This window comes from Rutilus rutilus, assembly GCF_951802725.1.
Source record: "Rutilus rutilus genome assembly, chromosome: 1".
Taxonomy (NCBI): Eukaryota; Metazoa; Chordata; class Actinopteri; order Cypriniformes; family Leuciscidae; genus Rutilus; species Rutilus rutilus.
In genome coordinates this window covers 78,716,824-78,733,957 of record NC_140209.1, presented here as the reverse complement: position 1 = coordinate 78,733,957, position 17,134 = coordinate 78,716,824, and the positions used below count along the sequence as shown (strand labels likewise).

The following is a 17,134-nucleotide window of genomic DNA, read 5'->3' as shown; positions in this document are numbered from 1 at the left end:
TCTTTGATATCATTCATATTCTGCTGATGTAGAGGTTTAGGGAAAATATAGAGCTAAATTGTCTTAGGTTATATCTAAATATCAAACATGTGATAAAGAGTTGAGTCAGCTTTATCTATTTAAAGGAACATTCATAAGAAATTGTTTCATGAGCTAACAGGAAGTCCCATGAAGAATCCTGACCTTTTACTTCTCCTTAAGCTCAATAAATATTAGGGTAGACTCCGCATCATGTAAGCATTTTCAACAAGACAAGATTCAACATGAGTAACCAGGTAAGTCCATATTTTTCATATTATTTGCTTTATTTTTTCTTGTTCTCCGTGCCAAAATTGAAAATAATAATAATAATACAAAAGAGAAACTATTTACCAAAAGAAAAGTATGAACAGCTTCAGCTTATCAATATATATTATAAATTTTCATAAAAATATAAATGTAAGAAGTTAAAAAAATAATCATTTCATATACAGTGGAATATATATCTACTTTTAGAAAACGTTTTCTAACCTTTATTTATTTATTAGCAATATTTAAAATTAGATTCCACATTTTATCCGATATTCAGATTGTCTCTACTTTATTCAGGACTTTTTTTTTTCTGGTTGACTAGAAGTAATAAGTAGTATATATATATATATTTTCCTGCTGAAAGAATGCATAAAGAAGAAAGCTAAAATATGAATTGTGATGAATGAATATTAAGTTAACTGCCTCACTGTTTATTTTTGTTGTCTATAGATTGTAACACACGGCACATGAAACATGATGGATGATGATGTAGAAATTGCCATTGTTGGCATTGGATGCCATTTTCCTGGAGGTAGGCTAACATTATTTTCATTATTTGTTCATGCTATGATTTTGGCCTTAATAGTATTTACATTGTACGTTCTCCTCTCTTTTAGGTGAGGGACTTGAAAACTTCTGGCGAGTCCTCCTTCATGGAGAGAACTGTACAGTTCAGATCCCAGACGAGAGGTTTAAGCTCTCTCAGTGGTACGACCGAGACGAGAGTAAGGCCGGGAAGACGCACACGGCTAAAGCAGCGCTCATCGATGGGTACGTCTTCAGTTCATGTGAACTTCTGACTTTATAATTTACAGTCATTCGCTTGAACCAACAGGTAGTCAGCTATTTTGGTTTGAATGTAAATACTTTTTTTTAATCAGTAGCATACTACTCCTAACAAGTTTATATGATTTACACCACACTTTTTCAACATGGTGCCAAGACAGTGAAGATGTTAAATTGTGAATGGATGTAGAATATCTCAAATGGTGTTGCCATGGTGAGGGATTAAAGTAGTGCAAAAAAAAGTAACAGGAAGAGTTTCATATCTTCTCAACAATTATACATCTTTTATAACAATATAAAACCATACAAATATTTTATATATATATATATATATATATATATATATATATATATATATATATATATATATATATATATATATATATATATATTTTTTTTATTATTATTTTTTTTTATTTAAGTATGTGTAAGTCAGGGTTAATTTTAAATTCTGGTTTAGTTTTAGTCTTAGTCTTTTGACATATTTTAGTCATCTGAATTAAATTTTAGTCAACGAAATACAATAAGATTTTAATGATCTACAGTAGATATAAATCGACAAAAATTTTGTTGACTAAAATCTTTTACAATAAAAGTTTAGTTTAATTGTAATTGTTCATTTTGAATTTCTCTAAAATGTTCAGTCTGTCCCGAATAGAGTTCTCTTTTTAGAGTTGTCACTCTTATTCAGATCTATCCTCATGTCTGCTCTCCTCTTTCTCCCAGATGTTTGCATTTTTGAACGTTTATGAGACGAGCGCATGCCAACTCGTGTCCCACCGGGTAGATCAGCACGTTACAGTACAAATGTGCGCATCTACCACAAACGCAGGACATAATTCTGACTGGATCTCTTCCCAAATCGTCCCTACCAAACATTTTTGTCTAGTTTTTATTTGTTGGTTTTTATTTAGTTATCGTCTCGTTTTCGTCTGTAAAAAAAACCCACTGGTGTAAGTAAAAAAATGGCAGATTAGTGCAATCTGGTAGAAATTAATAAAAAAATAAAAAAAAGTCATACATAGTATAACAGCATTTTAAACGGCTGAGGAAACGCTCATAAAAAAACTGTTTGCTAATAACATTATTCAGGCATCATTACATTTCATAGGTATAGCATTATGGATGTATATTTCGACATTATCAAAGTCTTAAATCTGTCACAGTGTAGAATTGTATTTATTAATTTATTGAAATGTTGAATCTTCTGACTCAATTTACTGGTAAACAATCTAAGCATTTGATCTTGTTCTGTCTCTGTCTCTCTCTGTGTGTGTGTGTGTGAGCAGGGATGGGCAGTATTTCAGATACATGTATTTAAAATAAGTATTTGAAATACAAAATACTATTTTGTAAATAGTACAAAAAACCTTTAGATTTATTTAGAAAAAAAAATCAAATGTAATTTGTATTTAAATACATTTAAGATTAGTATTTTTGTATTTTCAGAATACACATACAATACTTTTTGCCAGTCAACCTGTTTATCAGGGTCCTGATCTCGTGCATTAACTAGTTCAGACACGCCTCTGCCCCCAGTGTGGAAAAGCGTGAATCAATGGAACTTTTACATAGATGGGCCTGTTTGTGGGGAAAGCAAAGTTATCCGTGCAGCTTTTAGTGGGCAGGAATGATGGGAACGTTGGAGTGGAAAAAGAAGCACTGATGAATGATACACCACAAACATCTTCAGCTTTTAGTTTTATTGTTCATAAAAATAAAAATAATAAAAGTGATAGTTTAGGGGTAGGACACTATTAATTTAATAGTGTCAAATTAATCTAAATTAATTCTAATTAAAAATTTTAGATAAACTTTCTAATTTTAATAAACTTATAGAAACAAAGTTTACATAAAATAAAAATAAAATTACTTAAATGGCATTGGACTACCTGCAAAAAAAAAAAAAAAAAAACTCAAAAGAGTTTGAAATTCGGTTTTTGCTGTGGAATCAAAACTGATATTGAGAATTGTGAAACCATGATGTATATTGTTACTGAGATTTTGGTCATATCGCCCCTCCATATTCTTTGCTAGATAGCAGAAAAGGTTCCAACAGTTTTACATACAATATGATTTTTTTTTTTTACTACATTGTAACCTGGTCAGAAATAAATAAATGGCTGCTATTTTGCATAAGTTTATTTGTAATTACCAGAAAGAAAGAGAGAGGGCAGAGATGCGGTTAGGAATGTAAAGTCAGCAGGCCTGTGTAGTTTCTTCATTCACTGTGACCATAGACTGAAAAAATGCGGACAAAGCGTCTGTGACGTCACCCATAGACTTTCCAAAGAACGGTTTTGAAGCCGTTTATGGGGGGTATGGGTGGCGCCATCTTGGAAAATCTTGGGAAATCCTAACCCCGCCCACATTCTGGCCAATCCATATACGGGTCAAGGATGCAGCGCGCGTCACTCAGCTCGCTCTGCTACTCCGGTTATCTCTGTATGTATATTTTAGGCAACGAAATATGTTATAAAACACCATACTAATTCTTTTCGTTTTCATTTAAAGAAATCTTAAGCATTATAGCCACACAAATGTGGTTCAGGCAACGCGTATTGATTATATTCACTGCATATAACGTTTGCCTATTTATAACAAAACAAAATATAAAACACAAACCTGCCTCTTTTCGTTTTAAATATAATATACAAATATTAAACATTTTAATATGGTCCAGGCAATATGTGCATTTGTACTAAACAACAGATTCTGCAGTAAACAACATTACAGATCATATTCGTTGTATTAAAGTTTAAAATGACAAAACTCAAGCCAGTCTCTTTTTGTTAAATTTCAGTTTTATCAATATTAGCCATTATAAAAGTATAAGTAAAAGGTAAAGTTACAAGAAGCTATACAAATAAAGCAAACAATTCAGTCAAACATACAAAGTCAGCGCTTGTCTAACCATACAACGGTAAAGTTAAATAGCTTATAAAGTTATGAAACTTCCCCTCAGCCAAAACAAAAATTGGCCAGGGAACAAATTATAGATTTACGAGACCAAAAATCGCCCGTTACATATAGACAAGACGAATTATATCTCATATTTAACCACTACAGAGACGCCAGAGTCAGCGGCAAACGTCAGAACGACTAGCCGAGGAAAGGCTGTTCCAGGCGGGGTACATGAACGCCCGAGCGCCCGGTCATCGCTGGATCTCACAACCTGGATACAGTTTTCATAAATCTTTATAAATAAACCACAGATTTGAGCTTTAAACAACTACATTCTCGCCTGAAAAACTCTTATAGTTTACTTTTTATAGCTTATAGGTGACTTTTGCCCCAGCGGCTAGTGTGGCAGTAATAGGCATTCTGGTTGACTACATACTGTATAGAATTCATTAATTCACACTATTTTATCTCTGTGTCTGATTCAAAGCGGGCAGATTGTGACAAGCAGTAAGTGACTTAAATAACTGTCAGTTCCCTTTCAGTCGCTCACGTTCGACGTAACGTCGACGTGACGACGTAATTGGGATCACTTCAGGGAGCCCTATCGACTTCGAGTGTCTACAGAACGAGCCAATGAACGTTGGCGTACGTGAATCGCGTTACGCGCCCCCGCCCCGCAGCGCGGGTATAAAAACAGGAAGCGGGCGCACGCACACATTGTCTTTCACTTCGGAACCGAGCTTCTATGAGACTTCTGTCTATGAGAATCAGCGCTGTTGAAGACTTCAAAAGGAGATCATCTCTCTGTTGCAGTGTTGGTGTGACGGTGCGATCAGCGGTGGCCGCGAGCATTGCAGCTCACAACTGCTGTTTTCACAGCACTATTGTTTGTGTCTGTGTGTGTGTGTCGGTTCAGTGGGCGTTTCCCTTGTGTGTGTTCATTCACACTGTGGCTACCCCTGGGTGCCTCAGCACTAAGAGAGTGTTTTTCCAATCTTTTTTATTTGACTAAAAGAGCAACACAAGCGTGACCTTGCGTCTTTTTCAAGATCTCATTCTGCTTGTGCGTTTCTGGATGCCGTCGTACCCTGGCGCCAGCAGATGGCCACAATAGTTGCATCTCGTGTTTGGGCATTCAACACGCTGAGGCAGCTTTTGTGGATAGTTCATGTTAGGCTTTCCTTTCAGTCAAATATTGCGCTGAATACAAAAATGACAGCTTTAAAGAAGTTGTTTGTAAATTTATGACTGTCCTAAAGCACAAAAATACAAAAATATGGTTGAAGATATTCATAAAAATATTGTAAGTACACATACTTTAACACTTACTTTAACACCCCACCCCACACACAAACACATTTTTTTTGCTGCCGACACCCATGCTTTCTCATGCTATTTTTTTAGGTTTAGGGATAGGGTTGTTGTTAGGGTGAGGTTCCAAGTTGTTTAGAGCCCACTAACCTTCAGAGTCTTATCATGTTCTGCTGAAGAAAATAAGTCATACAGGTTTGGAATAACATCACGTGAGGATGAGTGATGATGGAATTGTCCTTTTTAGGTGAACTATCTCTGTAGGATCTGAACTCCAAAAAGTAATAACCCCATCATCATTTACTTTTTTTTCTCTGTAGCTTGAATGAGTTTGACTACAAGTTCTTCGGCATCACTAATGCTGAAGCAATCACCATGGACCCTCAGCAAAAACTTCTTTTGCAGTGCACCTACAGGGCCCTAGAGGACGCTGGGCTACCAATGGAAAAGGCCAGTGGAACACGCACAGGAGTATTTTTGGGTAACATATAAGCTAATATAAGATACAATAAAAAAAAGAAGTTACTTTTGGTGTCTTTAATCCCAGTGAAAAAAGTATATGCACTAACTGCATAGGAAGTACCTTCAGAGCAACCTCTGGTTAAGATTCATTGCTAAATAGCACATAGATTTTCTCAGTTTTTCCCGCTATTCAAAAGAGGGATCTAACTTGTCCTGACCTCAATATGTGCACTTGTGCTTTAACTCATTTGTGTCACAGCACAAACAGCACACAAGGTGGCTACAGCTAAGGGCTTGCTTGTTTTTCAGGACTCATGAACAGAGACTTTGAGCTGGCAAATGTGAGGAATAATCCGAAATACATAGACCACACCACAGGCACTGGCTCTGCTATAAGCATAGCTGCCAATCGCATCTCATACATCTTCAACTTCACTGGACCCTCACTGACCCTTGACTGTGCCTGCTCCTCATCCCTCGTCGCCCTCCACTTAGCTTGTCAAGCCATAAAACAAGGTAGTCTTCAAAAATATATGTATGTTAACCATGTGGATCAATTGATTTGCACATTTTAAGAATCCATATACTGTATGTTGTATGTGTACTAATATACAGTACTGCGGAAATGACATTAGATGCTTCATGTTTTAAGTATGTTTTGCCTTTGAATTAACAAACAAATGATTAGCCAATAGGCTCCTCCTATCCCCCTAAATTGTGTGATTATCTGTATTCAACAGGAGATTGTGACATGGCCTTGTGTGGTGGTGCAACCTTTATACTGGAGCCAACCATTTTTGTGACTCTCTCCAAGGGAAAATTAATCTCTTCTGATGGAACGAGTAAACCTTTCAGCAACAAAGCAGATGGATATGGCAGAGGTGAAGGATGCGGTGTCGTTTTATTAAAGCCTCTGAAAAAAGTAAATAAAAAGATTATCTCATATAAACACAACACAATGACAGCAATGTACCTAATGATAAACTACTGCAAGAAACACCCATATGTTGTCTGTATTTTGACAGGCTTTTGAAGACCATGATCATATTTGGGGTATCATCAGCAAAACTGCAGTAAATCAAGATGGCCACACCGTTAGTCCAATCACTAAACCATCCATGGTACAGCAGGAGGAGCTGCTCAGAAGAATCTACTCAACAGAGACTGATCTGACTAATGTTCAGTACATTGAGGCTCATGGGACTGGGACCCCAGTTGGAGATCCAATAGAGGCAGGTAGCATCTCAAAAGTCATTGCCAAAGCAAGACCTCAAAAGTCAGGGCCACTCATCATTGGTTCTGTTAAAGGCAATATTGGACACACAGAATCTGCCGCAGGTGTTGCTGGGCTCATAAAGGTTGTTTTGATGATGCAGCACGAAACCATAGTGCCATCATTGTTCTACTCCGTGGAAAACTCCAGCATAGACACTGAATCTCTCAATATCAAAATCCCAACCATAGCAGAAAAATGGATCAGTGACTACAGATCAGGGAGGTGTGCAGGAATCAATAACTTTGGGTTTGGTGGAACAAATGCACATGCAATTGTCAGACAATATGTACAGTCAGAAAAGCCAAAAGCTCAGCAGATCAGCAAATCCCATCAGTATTTTGTGGTCTCTGCAGCCTCCGAAAAATCCACAAAAAATATTATTAAAGATACGGCAGAACAGATCAGCAAAGGGAAAATATCAGATCTACAGTCTTTACTGTACACATCCGCATGTAGAAGAAGTCACTTGAAACACAAATACAGGAAAGTATTTCAAACATCATCATTGGCAGATCTGCAAGTGAAACTTACTGCTGCTGTGGAGAAAAAGCTTGCCCCGTCAAAGACAGACTCCAAGCTAGTTTTTGTGTTTTGTGGCAATGGTGTTACATATCAGGGTATGTGCAAGCAGCTGCTAAAACAAGAGCCAGTTTTCAGAGAGGAAATCGTGAAGATTGAAACTCTGTTGCAAAGCCATAGAAATTTGAATCTGATAGAGATACTAGAAAATGAATCTGAGAAAAGTACAGAGCTGTCTGATCCAAAGATTGTCCAGCCTCTTCTGTTTGCTATTCAGGTTGCTGTTGTCAAACTCCTGAAACACTGGGGCATTAGTCCTGATGCTGTTTTGGGGCACTCTATTGGAGAAGTCGCTGCAGCTCATTGTTCTGGTTTGCTGTCACTTGAAGATGCAGTGAAAGTCATCCACTATCGCAGTTCTCTGCAAAGCACTATGACAGGAGGGAAGATGCTGGTAGTCAGTAATATGGCTGTTTCTGAAGTCTTGACAATCCTACCATCTTATTCAGGAAGGGTTTGTCTGGCTGCTTATAACAGCCCTCAGTCTTGCACCCTCTCAGGAGATGCAGATGACATTGACAGGCTGCAACAGAATTTGAGCAACTCAGCCAGAGGAAAAGATTTGTTCCTTCGCATTTTAGATGTACCTGCAGCATACCACAGTCACAAGATGGATCCCATTTTATCCAAAGTGGAACAGAGTATAGGCTCATTGCAGGCACATCATTTGGAGGCAGAATTGTTCTCAACAGTGACAGGTGTTAGTTTGTGTTCCTCAGATTTTATTACTGGTGAATATTGGGCAAAGAATATCAGAGAGCCAGTTGAATTCGAACAAGCTGTAAAGTCTGCAGCTAAAAACAAAAGGAGTGTGATATTTGTTGAAATTGGTCCAAGAAGATCTTTGCAGAGGTACATCACTGAGACTCTGGGAAATGACTTCACTGTGATTCCCTCAGTGCAGCCTGATAAAGATCATGAGACCATGCTTGCAGTTGTTTCCAGGCTGTTTGAGCTTGGGATCAAAGTAGACTGGGAAGCGTTCCACAAAGGTTTTGAGGCTGAACCAGTTCCCTACCCACGATACCAGTTTGATGATGTGAAGAGAGATGTCTTTCCTCCTAATTCACAGTTGATCAGTCCTACTGGCAACCATCCAGTAGTTACACAAATGGGTACAGACAGTTCAGTGTTCAGCTGTGATTTATCCTCTGAATCATTGGCCTTTCTGCAGCACCACAAGCACAGTGGGGTTGCCATCTTTCCCGGAGCATTTTATGCAGAGTTGGGTTTAGCAACTTACATGGCATATGCAAAGCCTAAGGTTCCACTGTGTTCTCTGCAGCTCAGCATAACATTCCAGAATCCATTCGTTTTCACCCAGAATGCCCCAGATTTAAAAGTACAGCTGCATCATTCTGACCATGTGGCTGATAACACATGCAACTTCAAAATACAGTCTACTTCTGCAGTCTATGCGTTTGGCACAGTGGAAGCAAAACCAGGTAGAAGTCCTGAAGAAAAGTTACTTTTATTAGACCGTATTTTCAAAAGATGCACATCCCACATGACTTCTGAAGAACTCTACAAACTTCTAAGTCAAGCAGGATTTGAGTATGAATCTGTCTTCAGAAATCATACAGATGTTTATTTTGGGAAAGAATTTAGAGAGGCTATATCTATTGTGAGTGTCCCAAAAGAATTACTGCCTCAATTACATGACTATCACCTTCACCCTGTGGTCTTGGATTACATCTTGCAACTTATTCCTGCAGCTATATGGGGTTTAACAGCAAGACCTGGATATCCTGTGCAAATAGGAAGTCTGGCTGTATTTGAACCATTGCAAGAGGAGATGGTTGCATATCTGAGAGCAGTACATATGGGAGAAGATGAGTTTGATATTTGTGGCTGCTTAGCCAACAAACAGGGTAGGGTGTTAGTTGAACTCAGGCATGGGAAGATCAGAATGCTTGGAAGTCGTTCTCAAATAGTCGAGGAGTACTTCTTTCACAACAATTTCAGCATTCTCTCTGAAGATGCCACATCTGATACACCAATTAAGGCACTGGTCTTTTCTGACGAGGTAGGAATTGGTAAAGCTTTGCAACAGTACTTGGACCCAACATCTAGATATGTGTCTTCATCAAACAGTAACATACTGTTAGAAGATGGAGTTGAACTTCTTTTGTCAAAACTGAAAATTTCAGATGTAAAGAAAAACTTCCAGGAAATTTTATTCATGTGGGGGGATGCAGACCTAACCTCTCTTGAATCAGAGAAGGTCTTGGACAGTGTGGTAGGGTGTTGTGAGATTTTCCGAAAGCTTGTCACATATCTCAGGGCACTTCATTTCCCAGGCAATATCAGAGTAATAACCTATAGGTGCTCTGATTGCTTAGTGGACTACATCAATCCTGGGTTTGTTCTGTCGGGCATGACAAGAGCATGTGAAGTTGAGCTGCCAGAACATTCCTTCCAGCTGATTGACATGGGCTCTGATACTTTTGAAGACATCAAAGCTCTGGTTCAGGTCCTCAGGTCTTACCCCTGTAAGAAATATCCAGAGCTAGTAGTGAAGGAGGGCAATATTCTCAAACCTGAAATCAACCACACACCTCTGCCAACCATGGCAATTTCTTCAAGAAACATGGACATGTTGGATGAAGAAGTCTTCATCTTGCAAACATCTGATCCATATATAATGATAAATGTGTCCGCAACTCAAATGGAAAATTCGATTGAACCAATTAAAGGAAAAAATATTGAGCTTCATCTCAGTAAAATCTGTGTTCATTCATCAGATTACTTTCCAGTCAGCATTTCTGACCTGAATCATGGTAAGACATTGTACTGGAACAAGCACACAAATGAAAACCATAAGCTCTTGGCCCTTGACTTCAGTGGCACTGTCACAGCTGTGGGTAAAGATGTCAGTGAATTTAAAGTTGGTGATCACGTTGTGTCTTGTTTCCCTGTGGCTGCCAACACTAAAGTAGTTCTCCCAGCAGCTGTTTGCTGCAAAGCAGAAAACCTTTCATTCCTGAAAGACGTGCCTTGTGTCTCTTATATGATACTGGCTTGGCAGATCCTGCATGAGTCTTTACCCAAAGCTAAAGAGAAATGGAAATTGGGAATTTTCTCCACAGTTCCTGACTCAGCTTTGGTGAATGTGTTAATTACTATTGCAAACAGATCCGGTTGGAATGTCAGAGTGAGCTCACAGGCTGATCAGCTGTCTTGTGATTTTAGTGAGGTTGTGGGAGCTATTCTTTTGCCTCCTTTTAATGTAGAAATCGCTGAAATAGCTAGTAATGTTAGCGGCATCAAAGACATTGTTCTTCTCTATGACAACCAGACAGAATTTCCATTCAATACTACAACATTCCAAGGTACAAATGAGGAAGTCCGCTTTCATGCCCTCCTCATGTCCCAGATAATGCAAAAAGGGTCTCTGCAAATGCAAATGCCACAAATCTACAGTTGGCTGAACTCCATGCACTTGGACAGAAAGTCCTTATATTTGGATGAAAAAGCTAAACAAAGAGTGAAATCTCAAGACACTGATCTTCTGTCTGTAAAAGAATCTGAATCATACTTCAGATGCCAGATCATACCCATTATCATCCTGAACAGTGAAGACAAGCACCAGCTGTCTGACATTCCAGTAATGGCCAAACAGAGTCTATTCCAGAAAAATGCTGTCTATATTGTCACAGGTGGTCTAACAGGGTTAGGCTTTGAGACAGTAAAGTTCATTGCTCAGAAAGGAGGAGGAAACATTGTCATTCTGTCTAGAAGTAATCCAAACCCTCAGATGCAACAAGAGATAAGTCAGGTCAGTCGCCATTGGGGTAATGTCATTAAGTCTCTGCCATGTGATGTTTCTATATCTGAGCAAGTGGACCAGACAATTGTAAACATTGGAAAACTATTTCCATCCAGTCCCATCAAAGGGGTGTTTCACAGTGCGGTTGTCCTACATGATGGGCTGATTGAACGTCTTGACAAATCTCTTTATGAGAAAGTCATGAGGCCAAAAGTAAACGGAGTGATTAACCTTCACAGAGCTACCATACAGTGCAATCTGGATTACTTTGTGTGCTATTCCTCCATTGCTGCCTTCATTGGCAATGCCTCGCAAACTAATTATGCTGCGGCTAATACATTCATGGACACTTTCTGTCAGTATCGCAGAAACATTGGGCTTTCTGGACTGTCCATTAATTGGGGGGCTTTGAATCTTGGTCTTTTGTTGAACAAAGTCCATATCCAAAAATTTCTGGAGGCAAAGGGAATCATGCTTTTGGAGATTCCAGAAATCCAAGAAAGTCTTGAGCAGTGCCTCTTGATCAACAAACCTCAACAGGTTGTTTGCAAATTCAATTTAAGTCAGAACACTCCACTAAAGTTGCGGCTTTTCCCAATTGGAGAGAAAGTCGCGGTTAAGACTGGAGGGAACATGACTGGACCTGAGCAACCCATGACATCATCCTCACCACGTGATTATCTGAGGTTCATGATTAGCGAAACGAATGGTGTTGAGATGGATGAGCTGAATGATGATGTTCATCTTTTTGATATAGGCATTGACTCAATGTTAGCCATGACTCTGCAGAATCGCATCTTAAGTGATAGAGGAGTGATTGTCCCTCTAGTGACTCTGCTGGATCCAAATAGCACAATGGCAACTCTCACTAAAATCCTGGAGGAAAATTGTTAAGACGAATATCAGAGTGAAGATAAGAGCAATTCCACATACTTATGATTTGTAATTTGTATTTCTCTAAAGCAACCTTGTTGTAGTCTCAAAACAAGGACTTCATTGTTTTGATGTGAAATAGGGGTACAGTTAGCACTGTAGTACTTAATTAAACAATACAATTAACTCAAGTTTATCTAGTTTTAAAATATTAATATTGGTAAATATTTGTATTTGACAAAATTTCACTAAATTTCCATCCAGTCTATTAAAATGTTAACCAGAGATAAAGATAACCAGAATACAACTCAATTTAACTCTAACTGTTCTGTGAACTTCACTTCAGTTTGTAAATTGATTTATGTACCTTTTTAAATGTGCATGCTGATGATGATTAAGAATTATGATTTTTTTTTTTCAATTATCATTATTTTGTCTAGCTAAAGAGATCATGGCAAAATTATTTTTTAGTTGGTCATGACATGCTCTGACATTTGTGCTTATTTCTGTTACTTGTGACATTTTCATGGCTAAAGTGTAATTACACTGTATTCAGCACAAACTCTGCTACAATAATATATCAGCAGCATGTGTGTAAAAGTTTGTAGTTTTGAGATAATGATGTTTATGCGGGTTTGTGAAAAAAAAACTAGAACAATTGTCACTGAAATAAGGTCATGAAACCCATACTGATTATTTCTTCACAAGACTTTTGAAAATTGTATCACATAGCCTAGAATATTTGCTCCAAAACTGTGAAATTCATCCTGACAAGTCATTCAGATAAAACAATATATCGATTTTAAACTTGTAAGACATGTTTTGTGTAAGAAAGCTTTATGTGAGGAGGCGTGAACACATCCTGAATATGTATGGCTTTCACACCTGAGAAAGACAAAGACACTCCCTAATTGCCCTATTAGGAGCTATCAGGCCCTGTCATTCTGAGCAACCTTGCACAAAGAATGAGGAGATTTAAATGGCTTTTTGATTGTTTGGATTTATATACAACACAACATAATCCAAAAATACACAGCAAATGACAAAGAAGCACATTATTTAACACACTGATCTAAAGACAGAGACTTGAACAGTCACACACCTTTGTGCCATTCCTGAAACATAGTACATACCTGTCATTTCCAAGGTGTTTGATTTTTCATTTACCATGTTCATGTACAAGGACTTATGTGAATGCTGAAGTTAGCAGGACTCATCAGTGTATCTGATCCCTGTAAAAACAACAACAACAACAACAACAAAACAGCTGTGAACATGCTGATATCAAGAGAAACTATAGGGCTGCATGATTTTGGGAATACATTTTTATTTGTCTTGTATTTGAGACAGGTGTCTATATGAGACAGGCCTTTAATTTATTGTTGAGATGAGCATGACAGTGCAAGTGTTTAACAGATCAGTTAATGTAAGGATTAGCCTACTATATTTCCGTATGTCTAAAAGGGGTCACACACCAGACGAGAAGTGCAGGGCAACGTCTTTAAAATTCAAACACATTATTCTCTGTGAGTGTACATTGTCTCAAATCGTCGTTAAAGTGTATACTGACTTCACCCTGTGCTGCAATATACATTCAGTTTTACACTCATTAACAGAAATCAGCAGCTTGAATGAAAATTGCTGATGTTATCGGATTTTCATGTGATATTCTCAATTCATTCAGTTAACAGACACTCTAAGGTAACGGACGCTCTGAAGTAAATTCAGACTGCAGACTAAGCAACGATTGTATTTAATTGTACAGTACAATCACAACATAGTGCAGACATGATCTTAATTCCACAATACCCTTAAAGGGGTCATGACATGGTTTTTTCTTTTCTTTTATTGTGTTCCCTTAGGTGCAATTATAGTATTACTATAGTTTTTTGGACAAAAAACATTTAAAATTTAGTGATTTATGACCTTTTCCCACCCTGTTTCTCATGCTCTGATTCAAACAGTCTGTTTTGGGGGTGTTTCCCCTTTAAGAGTTCAGTGTTAGCACCCACTGTTATGATTGGATAATGTCAGTGCCTATGCATCAATTGTTATCGCCCCCTTTTCAAAACATGCGGATTTTGCGGAGCTGTGTTTACCGTTACCATACTGAGTTACATGTTCATCAGATACCTGTGTGTGTTTACAGGGGTTACACATGAGATACCTGTCCTAACTGAGTTACATGTTCATCAGACACCTGTGTGTGTTTACAGGGGTTACACATGAGATACCTGTCCTAACTGAGTCACATGTTCATCAGATACCTGTGTGTGTTTACAGGGGTTTCACATGAGATACCTGTCCTAACTGAGTCACATGTTCATCAGATACCTGTGTGTGTTTACAGGGATTACACATGAGATACCTGCCCTAACTGAGTTACATGTTCATCAGATACCTGTGTGTGTTTACAGGGGTTACACATGAGATACCTGTCCTAACTGAGTTACATGTTCATCAGATACCTGTGTGTGTGTACAGGGGTTACACATGAGATACCTGCCCTAACTGAGTTACATGTTCATCAGATACCTGTGTGTGTGTACAGGGGTTACACATGAGATACCTGTCCTAACTGAGTCACATGTTCATCAGATACCTGTGTGTGTGTACAGGGGTTTCACATGAGATACCTGCCCTAACTGAGTCACATGTTCATCAGATACCTGTGTGTGTTTACAGGGATTACACATGAATATACCTGCCCTAACTGAGTTACATGTTCATCAGATACCTGTGTGTGTGTACAGGGATTACACATGAATATACCTGCCCTAACTGAGTTACATGTTCATCAGATACCTGTGTGTTTACAGGGGTTACACATGAGATACCTGTCCTAACTGAGTTACATGTTCATCAGATACCTGTGTGTGTTTACAGGGGTTACACATGAGATACCTGTCCTAACTGAGTCACATGTTCATCAGATACCTGTGTGTGTGTACAGGGGTTACACATGAGATACCTGCCCTAACTGAGTCACATGTTCATCAGATACCTAAGTAATGAAGTAATTAAGTAATGTTGTTGTGATCTTGTTAATGTATGTACAGTATAAATTGCAAACATGCTTGTGTTGAACACGTGTTTACATGTTATAGACATTTTTAGAGGAGGTAGATGCTGTGTATTTAAAGGTCATGTTTATTTGTGTTATATTTGTATATAAATCATTATTACAGTGGAACAAATTGCTATTTTTTATTTGTAAATTAGCAACTGAATTTAACCATTGCACTTTATCACCAATAATTTTGTATAACTTTGTAGTTTATTGTTTTATGTCACATGTGAGAACAAATGCAAGTCTATATGTTTTCAGATTATGTAATTTCTGTAATAAAGTCTGTATCATAGAATGGTAACTTTTTTCTGTTGTTATTTTGTAGATGTTTGTTGTAAGTAAATGGTAATTCAAGAATTTTGTAAAACCATGGCTACACTGTGGTAATACTACAGTAAAACCATAACCATGACTGTAGTAACCGTGGTTTTTGGAGAAAACTACAGTCATGGTTACTATGGTTTTACTGTAGCATTACTGCAATATAACTGTAGTAAAACCATGGTATCAAAACCATGGTTTTTAAAAACCATGGTATCCACCAAAATACCACGGTTACTACGGTTGTAGTTAACTACCATTTTACTATAGTATTACTACAATATAACTGTAGTAAAACCATGGTATCAAAACCATGGTTTTTAAAACCATGGTTTCCGCCAAAATACCACTGCTACTACGGTTGTAGTTAACTACCGTTTTACTATAGTATTACTACAATATAACTGTAGTAAAACCATGGTATCAAAACCATGGTTTTTAAAAACCATGGTTTCCGCCAAAATACCACGGCTACTACGGTCGTAGTTAACTACAGTTTTACTATAGTAAAACCATGGTTAATTTTCGTAAGGGCAAGCCCTCATTGGCGTACCCCATGGTGATTTAACCCTCTTTTTATATTTTTATACACTTCTCTGGACATTTGTCACGCTGCGGCAAGGATGAAGCAGAGAGAGAATCCAAGTGCAAGCATACATTTAATTAAACAAACAGGTAATCCAGGCGGAACACGGAACTCAGGACAAGAACAGGTAACAGTACATTAAACAACGACCGACAACCAACAACTGAAGCACAGAGGTTTAAATACACAGACAAACAAGCTAAACAAGATAACAAGGGGGTGTGGCTAATTAGAAACACCTGGGAGAACTAATAAGCAAGAAAAACTACAAAGGACTACAAAACATGACACAGAACAGGAAATAACAAAAGTGCACACAAGACAAGGGAAACACAGGACAGGAAACATTACATACTTTTTTTTTTTTTTTTTTTCTTCTGAGGAGTGTCTGGAATCCACTCCTTAGGTGGGGGGTTCTGTCACGCTGCGGCAAGGATGAAGCAGAGAGAGAATCCAAGTGCAAGCATACATTTAATTAAACAAACAGGTAATCCAGGCGGAACACGGAACTCAGGACAAGAACAGGTAACAGTACATTAAACAACGACCGACAACCAACAACTGAAGCACAGAGGTTTAAATACACAGACAAACAAGCTAAACAAGATAACAAGGGGGTGTGGCTAATTAGAAACACCTGGGAGAACTAATAAGCAAGAAAAACTACAAAGGACTACAAAACATGACACAGAACAGGAAATAACAAAAGTGCACACAAGACAAGGGAAACACAGGACAGGAAACATTACAACATTATTTTGGTCCATCCTTGGGTTTGTGTTCGAAGCGGCCAGTTGTGTGATGGCCCGCGCATAACCAGGTCCTTACCTCAGGTGGGGCCTTGGATCAATTTCCCCTAATTTGGATCTAGGCCTACACCGATTCTTTCCCTAAACCTACCCATAA

General features: G+C 38.1%; 1 protein-coding gene across 1 annotated transcript; it reads left to right on the top strand.

The window, feature by feature from the left end:
* The first annotated feature begins 206 nt into the window (after positions 1-206).
* LOC311297066 (uncharacterized protein) lies at positions 207-13,058 on the top strand. Its single transcript, XM_084419156.1, has 7 exons — positions 207-275; positions 742-823; positions 909-1,062; positions 5,613-5,773; positions 6,064-6,270; positions 6,495-6,676; positions 6,780-13,058. The coding sequence occupies exons 2-7, from the start codon at positions 766-768 to the stop codon at positions 12,270-12,272; spliced, it is 6,255 nt and encodes a 2,084-aa protein (XP_084275282.1). The 5' UTR covers positions 207-275; positions 742-765; the 3' UTR covers positions 12,273-13,058.
* The last annotated feature ends 4,076 nt before the right edge of the window (positions 13,059-17,134 follow it).